At 47.3% G+C, this 11,968-nt stretch overlaps 1 protein-coding gene across 1 annotated transcript in view; it reads left to right on the top strand.

Moving 5' to 3' along the window:
- Positions 1 to 9,739, top strand: part of Slc2a9 (solute carrier family 2 member 9) — a 110,472-nt gene extending 100,733 nt beyond the window's left edge. The window contains exon 12 of the mRNA XM_032916787.1: positions 8,089 to 9,739. Coding sequence (XP_032772678.1) covers positions 8,089 to 8,343 — 255 coding nt within the window. The 3' untranslated portion in view covers positions 8,344 to 9,739. The remainder of the gene's footprint in view (positions 1 to 8,088) is intronic.
- The last annotated feature ends 2,229 nt before the right edge of the window (positions 9,740 to 11,968 follow it).

The following is an 11,968-nucleotide window of genomic DNA, read 5'->3' on the forward strand; positions in this document are numbered from 1 at the left end:
AACCTGGGCTTCAGCCCTGCTGCCCGCAGGCTATGTGACCCTGGGCAGGTTCCTCCCGGTCTTCAGTCTGCATTGTGTGTTGGGGACCACAGCAGCATCTACTCTCTAGGCTTTTGTGAGGATCTGTGGTATAGAGATAAAAAGACATCTTTACACTCAAGGGGGAGGTTCAGTGGACAAAGTGCTTGCTGCACAAGTCTGAGGGCCTGAGTTCAAATCCCCAGCACTCAAAAAAACAAAACAAAAAACAAAACAAAAAAAAAACTCTGTGCACAAAGACGCATGCCTGTAGTCCCAGTGCTGGGTAATGGAGAGGGAGAATTCCTTGGAGTTTGTTGGCCAGCCAGTCTAGCCAAATCTAAAAGGGCCAGGTTCTCTGACAGACCCTATCTCAAAATAAAACGGGCAGAGTGACTGAAGAAGACATATGACATCAACCTCCAGTTTCCACACGCACGCATGCACACATGCATACATGTACACACAATAATAATAATAGTGATAATAACAACAATAATAATAAATTTAAATAAATAAAATTTAGAAATCACCCTTACACTTGGCAGGATACAGCTTGGGTCAGGCCGTGGGGAGAAGTAGGTGCAGGCTGGCAGATGATCTTAGGGAATGAAATGACATGGGCTCTGAGGGTTCTAGGTGGTAAGACAGATCACAGAACTGCAACTGTATGTATTTCTTCACTGTAGTGACAGCACACAATTGGTGCTGTGCTTTAATGGGGTGCATCTCCTCTAAAATGTGTGCTGAAATTTGGTCCCTCGTTGTGCTGGTCAGTCTTCTTGTCACAGTGAAGACTGCCTGAGAGGGAGCAGAGGTCTCTTGGCTCCCAGTTCACCGTACCTGTCAACCACCAGCATGCTCTAGTGCTACAAATGGAGCATCAAGACTGAGGGCTTTGGGTGAGGTAAAGTACTTCACGTCATTGTATCTGGGAAGCATAGAAGAGACATCCTAGGAGTTTAGGATGCCTGGTGAGTGCTGGAGTCTTCCGCCCATCACACATTCTGAAGCAGTGTGGAGGGGGTGGAATTGACAGTGTATGTCAGAACAATGCAAATGATCTGAGCATGTTACCAAGGCTGAGCACCCACAGACATCTGGTAACCCACGAAGGATGGAAGGCAGTGGGAACCCACGGAACTACATATGGGTGTCTCTGAAAGCCCTCCTTTTAGATACTCGGAGGTTGTTCTAGAGTATCTAAAAGTAGTTGTAGTTGAGACTTGAGCAGGAGACCTAGTCACTGTGCCTTATCAGGGACCCTGTGGCCGGAGGCAAGTGGGGAGAGGAGGAAAGTTCCTGCAAGAAGAGGGGGATGGAGGGGGATGAGGCAGTTCCTGCATGGAGATGCTCTCCTCTGGCTGAGCTGACCTTATATTACTATTACCATGCCTGGAAGGACTGTTCTTAAATGATGCCCCATTCAGAGGGATCAGAGCCTAGGATTCCAGTGTGCCTTTGGGAGAAAAAAGTTGACCAGCATGCCTTCCTTTCTATGGTAACTGACATGCCCTAGGATGTTTGCTCAAAACTACCCTAGACAGCCCAAATCTTAAAACATTGGTCAGTCCCAAGCAACCTGAGAGAGTTACCAGTCACCACCACACCCCCGTCATGTTCCCACGATCTTCTTGCCTCAAGCCCCAGCCTAGGGCAGCACCTGCAACACTGTTTGTTGGTGGCTGCTATTCCTGGTCTTCTTGCCAGGCAGGATGTTAGCAAAACCTTCTGGATTAATTAAGTAGACTTTGGAGTCAAACAAGGTGACCTTGAGTTCTGCCCATGCCCCTCAACATTGAGGTCAGGGGCAGAGTAATGCTAACTTTCCCTGATGGCTGTCATTGTCTTGTCTTTGAAACAAGAGCAGTGCCCGAGTTCTGCAGCTGGGCTCTCAAGAGACTCAGGCTTCCATCCACCTGGTGTCTGCATGGGACCTACAGCAAACTTTGTCATCGTTATGACTACTGAAAAGGCATTGTCTGCCCTGATGCCCTAGACCGAGAAACAGAGGAGAGATGAGGGAGGAAAGGGGGATTGAAGGGAATATAGGAGGAGGGGAGGGAGGGAGAAAGGAGAATACCAACACTTCCAGGAACACTTCCAAGGCACAAGCAGCCAGAGAAACACCAGGATCTTCTAGAAACAATAATCTACATCCATGCTTTAATGAGTTCTTAAAACTCCAAAGAGTGACATGTGTCCCCAGGATGCAGGAGGCTCATCTGAGAGCCATCGCCACACAAACAGCAGAACATGATAGAGGACCAGACTGAACCCAGTGGGAAGGAAGGACAAACACTTCCTAAGTATGGACCTGATTTCTGGCCACTTCTTCCCAAACATGTAGACTATTGGGACATAAATGAATCATTCCAGCTCAGAGCACCTTTTCGCTTTTGATAAAGGAATTGAATAGCTACTTCTGAACCTAACCCAGCATTTTATTAGGTTATAATTTCACCACCTCCAGAGCACATTGGGATTTTATGGCCATGAGTTTAAGGCGATGCCACCCGCACCTCTGAGCCCACCCACAGCACCGTCTACAAGCAATCCATAGGCCCACTCTGTGGGAGCCGGAGTCTGCATTCCTAACCTGCACTTCTCTTCTCTTTGCTCTGGGAAGCAGTTAGCCCCTCACAGTTCTGATTCATAGGGGTAGGAAAAAAAAAAACTAAGATTTTTTTTGCCTTAATTTTCAGGGCCTTCTCCTAAAAATAGTATTTTTCCAAAGTTACGTTGTATTTTTAGCATAATTTAACATTCTACTGTATTGTGAGATGAAATTTTCCTCTCTGGACCACTTTCATGGCCATCTGATGACATAAAAAGATGTATTTTCAGAACGGATGTAACTGTGGCTAGCAGCACTCCTGAGAGCTGGAATGGGGTCATGAAGAGGGGGTGATTGTTTTTACCAGGGTGGGAGAGCCAAGTATGCACCCCAAGACAGGCTCCACTACCCCCAGGTTCCATGAGCTTGGGTCTTAGCTGATACACAAGCCCAATGTCACAGCTGAGCCACCCCATCTGTAAAATCACGCCATAGGGTTGAGGTAAACATAGCTGGTAAGCAATTCCCAGGACAGTAGCAATCAGAAAGCGGTTGTTAATGTTGTCATTGACTTTGTCCCGGTCTTGTCCTCAGCCCAGGCCAGGGCCCAACAAGAGGCAAAGGCATCTTTAGAGAGGAACATTGTGCTGAGTTTCAATCCAACCCTGCCCTCTTCTTAGCCACATGAACTTGACAATGCAAACTGTCCTGGCAGGAGCAAAGATACTCTCAAGAGGGACACTTGTACCCCAACCCCCCATTGTCACCATTGAAGCAATCAATGTTCTGAGAGGAATATTGTGGTTAGGAAGAAAAGGTTTGAATAGATATGGTCCCCACAGATTCCTGTGTTTGAATGCTTGGCCCATAGGGAGTGTCATTATTAGGAGAAGTGAACTAGGTGTGGCCCTGTGAAGTAGGTGTGGCCCTGTTGGAGGAAGTTTGTCACTGTAGGGGCGGGCTTAAAGTTCTCATATGCTCAAGCCATGCCTAGTGTGGCAGTCTCCTGCTGTCTGCAGATCAAAATGTAAAACTCTTATCTCTTCTCTAGAACCATGTCTGCCTGCACGCTGCTGGGCTTCCCACCATGACAATAATGGGCTGAACCTATAAAACTGTAGGACAGCCCCAACTAAATGTTTTCCTTTATAAGAGTTGCTTTTGTCATGGTGTCCCTTCACAGATGTAGAACACTGACTAGACACAAAGGCTGAAGCCCTTGTGCCAGCCAGAGGAGGGACTTGTTTCAAGGAAGGAGATTTCACTGAGTGTAGACCAACTTGCAGGAGAAGCTGAAGCCAGGGCAATGATAGTGCAGTGATGGATGGGGCCACACCTTGACCAAGACTGCTTAGTTACTCATGCCTCTTGCCTTCTAAACCTAAACCTCCTGTCAAGACCTTGACGATTGGCTTGAGGCTCACTGGACATCTCACGCGCTCCTTTTCCTAATGTGCCCACGTTGATACATCTCCTCTGTCTGCTTTTAACCATCACTTGCCTCTGTGTTGCATATCGAAAATGGGCAGCAAGCCTAGCTAATGAAGGTTGCCAAGGATCAGGCTCTGACCCTAACAATTCCAGCAACAACCTGACTCCAGCTTGATTTTTGTCACCTGTAAAGAGGAACTATGCAGGTCCATGAATGACCTGAAAGATCCGGCTCCATAACCAGGCAGAGCAAATCCTCATTTGCTTAAGTTCCTTGCTTCCTCTCCCTTCCTAATCTGGCCTTGTAACAGCCTCCTCCTTCAGAGCCAGTGCTTGGTATTGTGACTTCCAACAACAGGACAAGGTAAGAGAATAGTGGGCAAGCATTTCTGTCATAGCTTACCCTGCACTAGGGAAGTACCCTCAGGGAGAAGGGCTATCCTAACTATGTGCTGCTATCATTAAATGCCACTGGCAGGGTTATTGTTATGGGACTGGAAGTTTGAGGGAAAAGATTTTGCAGTAAAAGACTGGGGCCTTGACGATTGGGGCCAAGAAATGCCACAAAAATCGTACCACACCTTGCAACAGACATCAAAAGAGATTTATTGGGGAAGGGAAAGACATAATTTCCTCTGAGTGGGGATGTGTCTTAGTTAGGGTTCCACTACTGTGAACAGACACCATGACAAAGGATATTTAATTGGGGCTGGCTTACAGGTTCAGAGGTTCAGTTCATTATCATCAAAGTGGGAACATGGCAGCATCTAGGCAGGCATGGTGCAGGCAGAGCTGAGAGTTCTACATCTTCATCTGAAGGCTGCTAGTGGAAGACTGACTTCCAGGCAGCTAGGATGAAGGTCTTAAGCCCACGCTTACAGTGACACACCTACCCCAGCTAGGTCACACTTCCTAATAGTGCCACTCCCTGGGCCAAGCATATGCAAACCATCACAGGATGGAAAACAGAGGGAGAGAGGGAGAGGGAGAGAGGGAGAGAGGGAAAGAGGGAGAGGGAGAGAGGGAAAGAAGGGGAGAGGGGGAGGGGTGAGAGAGAGAAGGAGGAGGAGGAGGAGGAGGGGAGGAGAGGAGAGGACAGGTTCTGATATAGAGGGTATGGAGGATGTGCATACAGAAAATAGATAACAGTGGTGTGTGGAACATGTCCTATTGGCCTTTAGTGATGATGGGTAATTAACATTGAGTCATTGAAGGTGAGGAGGAACCTGGTTCTAGAATATAGGTAGTTCTTAGTTGGCTAACACAGAAGATCAAGGTGTTGGTGGATCTGATGGAGGCTGTTCTTTGCTTCCAAGATGGTGCCTCTCAGTGTCTTCCCATGTAGAAGAAGGCTGAGAGGAGTCTGCCTATCCCTTCTTCCAGGTATGAGGGAATCCCATTCATGATGGATCCACCCTCATGATTTAATCATCCCAGAAAGGATTCAGCCCAACACAGTGGTTTGCAGAACTGTATCAGAAGCCCATCAACACTTTTCGCCTGGGTGTCCACCATAGACTCAGCACCCAAAAGATGGTGTCTCTCAACCCACTTCTACACTTTTTCCCCTGAGACTCACAAGGAACGGCACAAGTGTCCTTTCCCCAGATGTCGCAGGTGCTGTGTGTTATCTGAATTCTGTGAAACAGAATAATCCCACTGACCTCATGGTGTTCTTTGGGAAATGAAGCCAAGCACATAGCAGTTCAGGGAAGTAAAGACAGCCCAGGGAGCTCCGGGAGTGCCCTGGGTGGAGTAGAGAGCCTCAGGACACCCTGAGTAAGCATCCACTGCTGGCCTTCTGTCTATCCACCACTTCCTGTATTCTGGGGATACAAGAGAAGACAGGTGTAGAGTCAGCCTGCACACAGGGAAGCTAACCACAAGACTCATCAAATGAGGAAAGTTAACGCTGTGTCCTCTTCCACATAACTTAACCCAGCAGGGAGAGACTTAATTAACAGGCAGTTTTGGGTTCTACTGCTGCATTGAATCAAGCCTGGGAGGTCTCAAGATGAGGGTTGGAGAGAAACTCTCTAAGGAATGACCTGGAGGCAGAGATAGTGAGAGGAGAAAGCAGGATGGGCAGGTGTCTTTGATGGTCATGCCAGCAAGACAGACCATGGCATGTGCAAAGTTGCTGAGGCATGATATTAAGAACAACCACCAGGGATCTAATGCTGGAGGAGGGAAGAAAGGAAATGCCCTCAGAGAGATAAAATGGACTAGATGTTAGCCATGGGAAGGGATTAAGAGGTTGCCATCGGAAAAACTTTGGCTTCACTTAGAGTGACTTTAGACACAAGGGTGGATTTTGAATAGAACAGTGCCAAGCTACCCCTTGCTTAACAACCATGATGGCTTCTCTCCTGGGAATAATCCAGGGCACTAAGAGAGATCTCGGAACCTCAGAGAAGATGCTATTCAGTGATCTGGGCAGAGCATCATGGAGGCTTCCAGCAATATAGTAGCCATCAAACTGGTGATGAGTGGCAGGTGTAAGCTGTATGTCAGCATGACTTCCTGCTGGGTCAAACGTGAGGGGAGATAGCTAGAGGAGCCCTCCTGGCTGTAGGTGCCTTGGTTGGCCAGGGCCTTCAGAGAGATGGGGCAGCAGCAATTTGCAAGGCTCCACCATCTCTCAGACAGCCCATGGATAGAGTCAGCCTGCACACGGGGATGCAGAAGCACAAGATTCATCCCATTTCATCACAAAATGACAGGAGGGTGAACATCACCACGTTTCAGATAAACAAAGTTAACACTCGGTGTTGAAATTCTGTCTTGAGTGACTCATCTTCTTTGTTGGCACAGACTCTCTGACAGCTGAACCCCTGGTTCTCCCCCTATCTCTTCATAGCTCACAGATTCTCTGTGGACAAACAGAAGATGCTTCCCTTAGAGCAAGGCACCCTTCAGCACCCGCCGCACTTTGAAGGGGGTGTTTCAATTATTCTTTACAACAACCCTGTGGATCCGATATTGTCCTTGTTTTACACAGAGCACCATGAGTCTAAATGTGTTTGACTGGAGATTGGGAATGTGTGAGTACCTAGGCTCTCAAACACTGTAAGCTCTAAAACCACCATTTTCAACCAGAGATGAAATGGAATTGACAAAATCCCTGGAATTGCTTCTTGGGAAGTGCCACTCAAAACCACGGTCACCTTGTCTTTGATGTTTGTAGTATGAAGTAGTCAGACCTGACAGCTGTAACAAGGAAGCCTTTGAGGGGTGAGGAGACAGGCTATCATCTATCCAAAAGTTGTTTGAACTACCCGTGAAGTCAAGGATGACCATGAATTTAGGGTACACGTGGGATTATGGATCTGTGCCTTGTAGCCAGCAAGCCCCAGCCTGTCCCTCCTCCTACCCCCAGTGCTGGGGTTACAGGCTAGATTAGCATGCACTCACACCTGACTTTTTGCATGGCTGCTAAGGATTTGAACTCAGCTCCTGATGCTTGCTCAGGGGCTATCCCCCCAGCTGAGAGTCATTTCTTGAACAGCTAATCACTGTGCCAAGCCACAGAAGCCACAAGAGTCCCTGGGAAACCCAGAATCCCACTGAGTTCTAATCAAGACACAAGCAACAGGGACTACATCCAGCATCTATCTTTTAGTTTTTCTTTTCCATGCAAGGTGGGACCAGTTAACAAGGTAGATTTTGTGCATATCAGGGGTAGAGGGAGCACATATATCCTTGATACCATAGTCCATATTTTTCTTACAAACTGGGGCTTTAACAGTTGTCTCGTGTCTCATGGGAGGGGGGAGGAATGTAATGAATGCTAAAATAAACCTAAGATAATATTCATCAAAGATTACATTTTCTTTATGGTCAGTTTTTAAATGCCTACTTTGGAAAAAAGTGTGGAACAATGTTTGTTTGTTTTCTCATCATAGTTGGAAGTGATTTATCCCTGCTTTCTTTGAGACTAGCTCAAGTGTCATGTGGCCCTATCGGCCTCTTGGGTGGCAGCAGCCAGTGGCTAGCTGCAGAGAAGCTTGCGGTGTGACTTTACAGCCATCTTGCTTGCCTGCTCACTGTTTACTGACTGTTTTTGTTTCTCCCTTCCACAGAAAAGCCTGGAGTCCTACTGCTTCCTCGTCTTTGCCACAATATGTATAGCGGGCGCTATCTACTTCTATTTTGTCCTCCCAGAGACCAAGAACAGAACCCACGCAGAAATCAGCCAGGCATTCGCCAAGAGGAACAAGGCTCACCCCCCAGAGGTGAAGGCTGACTCAGCCATGGCAGAGGAGAAGGCCAACAGCCAGCCTGAGACAGATCCATCGTCTACGCTGGACAGCTATGGCCAAAACAGAATTGTTTAAATGTGTGTTCTCACTACAGTAACCACAGACTTTCCCAAAGCTTATAAGGTTTCAGGTGACCAAAGCCATCTGAGACTCTTGGGAGTTAGGAAGAAACCTGTGGGAATCAAACCTCACAGCTGCACGTCCAAACTCCCGTGGAAGCATTCCCATGGTTTGCTACACTCAGTGTACTATACAGACCAAGGGCTGCCTTCCTCGTGATTGAACCCGTAGCTCTGAAATTTAAAGTTGGAAGAAAGGTTGCCTTGACCAGGTTGCCTTCTCATAGGAAAGCCATCTGGTCTGATGGACACTCATTGTACTGGAAATGGCAGCCTGGGGCATGGCTCAGCTGTGCTGTTGCTAAGCAACCCTGACCTGCCCTCAGCCTCCAGTCTCCGGGTCCCCAGACCTTGGAAGGTTTTCCTACTTGCATAGGAAGGAAGATTCTTTGTCCCAGTAACAAATGCCTGTTGTTAATCTTTGGCTGTGCCCCATGGACCTGAAGCTTGGGGACACTTCTTACCAACCCACCAGGCTGCTGATCCTACCAAGGCAGGCTCTGTCCCCAGCGCTCAAGGCTGCCAGGTCTGAGGCTGTGTTTAGTTCAGACTGTTACAGAGAGCACACAGGGGACCAACAAGTAATATGGAAAAGAACTTTGTGGTGCCTAGGGGACAGAGACTACACGGTGGGCTCTGAACACTAAGAATGACTCTGAGACTAGACCTAGATTTGATGGGAAAGAACACTGGGATTGATTGACGATGTCTGTCCTGGATGTAGGAATGACAGCTTCAGTTCCTGAGCCTTGTGTTTGCAATGGGAAGGAGATTCATCTTCAGAGGTAACGAACTGCCAGAAAGACGCTCAACATCACTCCTATTGCTCTGGTGAAGGCTGGGGCACTGGGGAATCACTGTCTCAGTGGTTATTCAGGAAGTCAAAGCGGCAGTTCTAGGTGTTGGAGTGGGTGTCTGGTTGGGCAACTTGCATCTTGCCATGCTGAATCCCTTCCTCCGCCTTCAAAACAAAGTACATATGACAAATGCCATAAGCAAATGGCAGGTGTGTCAACTGGCTTGGTGTGTTTAAGTCTCCAGACCAGGAAACACTGCTGTTTTCCTGACCGTTCTGGATGAGGTTGGCCTTAACCAAAACCCGTGTTCTGACTTTTCCCTCCCGGTTAAACACTCTTCATCTGGGGCCTCTTCCTTGGTGCAATCCCTGTTCAGGGAACCATACCATCCAGCACTGGTTTGACCAGTGTGTGTCAGTATAGAGAGATTGCAACGTATAGATTTGACAAGGGCCTGTCCCAAAATGACTGATGTGAATTGTAAAACAGAAATCATAACATGGCATTCACTTGGAGATTTAAGTATTCTGTCAATAAATATTTATTAGCCAATCACTACTCTGCCTTGGCTGAGTACTGAAGATAGATCCATGGGCAAGGGAACACACTATCCTGACCTACACACTCTGGTGTCTGACAGAGAGGTGGACCATCAGGGCACTCATGGTTCAGTAGGGGGGGTGGGGACAATGATGTGGGGGACACATAGCAGGAACAGATGGGGTCTTAGCTGAGAAAGAGAAATGCCTTCCCAGACAAGGGGTAGAGCAGAGCCAGGGCCACAGTGACCATGAGGCCAGAGGCCAGCAATGAGTATCGCTATGTTCTTATATTTGAAATTACAGTGAAGCCACACTAAAGGCATTTTGGGGAAAAATGAATCGCATAATAAAACTGATCATCTCCAACACTTCACTGCTTCACTTCTTACACAGACCTGCCTGTTTCCTGCCCATTATTAATCCATTTGCAAACACAGGGTACATACAGCACAATTACAATCATCTTCCTCTTATCTCCTATTTTTCCCACTCGCTTTTAAATCAAATACATCATCTCAACCCTGAAGACTTTTGTTCACACTCTGGTGCCCGCTGCAGAGACTTCTCCACATAGGAAGCCATTTCTCAGATCCTAGAAGAAGACAGAGAACCAAGAGTAAGAGTGAGGTGTACCCCGAAGGCCTGAGGCCAAAGTTTTGTGGGAGACTGTGGCCATCTGCACTCTGCATCCTTGCATGGTCACCAAGAGAAGCTTGGCTGCCAACCTCACTCTCTGATTCCTACCCAAGCTCTAAGTGTGAGGACTGTGTCAATCCACCCCACCTATTTCCTCCTCTCAATCAAATGCATGTAGACCCCAGCACAGGTCCAGCCCCGTTCCCAGGCACACACACAGGATGGATTGAAATAGAGCAGAGACTTCCAAATGACACAGAAGTGGACTCACCACCCACAATGCTGGGGTAAGGACTTCCGACCTGAATTTAACCAGACCAACTTCCTGCTTTACAAATAAAAGTACACAGAAGGCTTTAATAAGGTATTTCCTCCTCTTAGAGTCCCTGAAATAAAGATAATTCTTTCAGCTTCTGGTGCTAATACACACACACTAGGCCATTTCTCTCTGACTAATATAACTAAAAGCCAAGACAGAATTACAACATAAACCCACGCAGATTTGATAAGATAGGTGAACAGAAGGCAGGATTCAAACTGGAAGAACAGCTCATGCAGCCGTGGGTCCCCACATCTTCCGCTCCCACATCCAAAGCTTAGGCTCTGAGGCAGCAATGTCTAGAACCGCAGAATGGGTACCCAAAAGAGAAGTTCCACAAGAAACCATTCCTCCAGTCAGAGTGACAGGAGGAAACAGGGCCCTTCCTGGAGATAACAGCATTAACTAACTACACAGGCACTTAAAGAAAACACCTCTCTCTGACGAGAAGATGGGGAAATGGGTCTCTAATTCTATGCAGTACTCAGAAGGGAATGCATTACTCAGTCACTCTCGATGCCTCTCTGCCCCCACCCCCCTTCTCTTTCCTCCTATGGCTGCTTTGCTTCAGATCCAAGCCCATTACATTATAACACAGTAGTGAGGGGAAAGTCTTGCATTTCTAACCAAAAGAGAAGAATGTAGAGTAACAGAGGGGGTGGGGTACAAGGAGGCAGCTGACGACAGGAACACCCCAAATCTCAGATGATATTCTGGGTTTGCACCAGCATGAAGATGATCCGAGGAAATTTTGAAAATGAATGCACGTAGACCCCAGCACAGACCCAGGCAAGTTCCCAGGCACACACAGGGTGGACTGAAATAGAGCAGAGACTTCCAAATGGAACTGAAGTGGCTCACCACCCACAAAGGTGGGGTAAGGACTATTGATCTGAATTGAACCAGACGGTCTTCCTGCTTTTAAATAAAAGCACGGAGAAGGTTTTCATAAGAGTTCATGTATAGGGGTTGGGGATTTAGCTCAGTGGTAGAGCACTTGCCTAGCAAGCACAAGGCCCTGGGTTCAGTCCCCAGCTCCGAAAAAAAGAAAAAAAAAAAAAGAGTTCATGTATAATCTTTAAAATAGACAGGTTAAAAGTAAATGTGTGTGTGTGTGTGTGTGTGTGTGTGTGTGTGTGTGTGTGTGTGTGTGTGTATACAGGAGATAGAAAATAGTCAAGTAGAACAGAGCCCCCAACGCATCAGCCCTGCGAATGTCCTTGCTTTGTAAATATGAAAATGTGAGTTCAGATCCTAGCACCAATGCAGAAAGGTGAATGTGTCTGT

The sequence above is a fragment of the Rattus rattus genome, chromosome 11 (assembly GCF_011064425.1).
Source record: "Rattus rattus isolate New Zealand chromosome 11, Rrattus_CSIRO_v1, whole genome shotgun sequence".
NCBI lineage: Eukaryota > Metazoa > Chordata > Mammalia > Rodentia > Muridae > Rattus > Rattus rattus.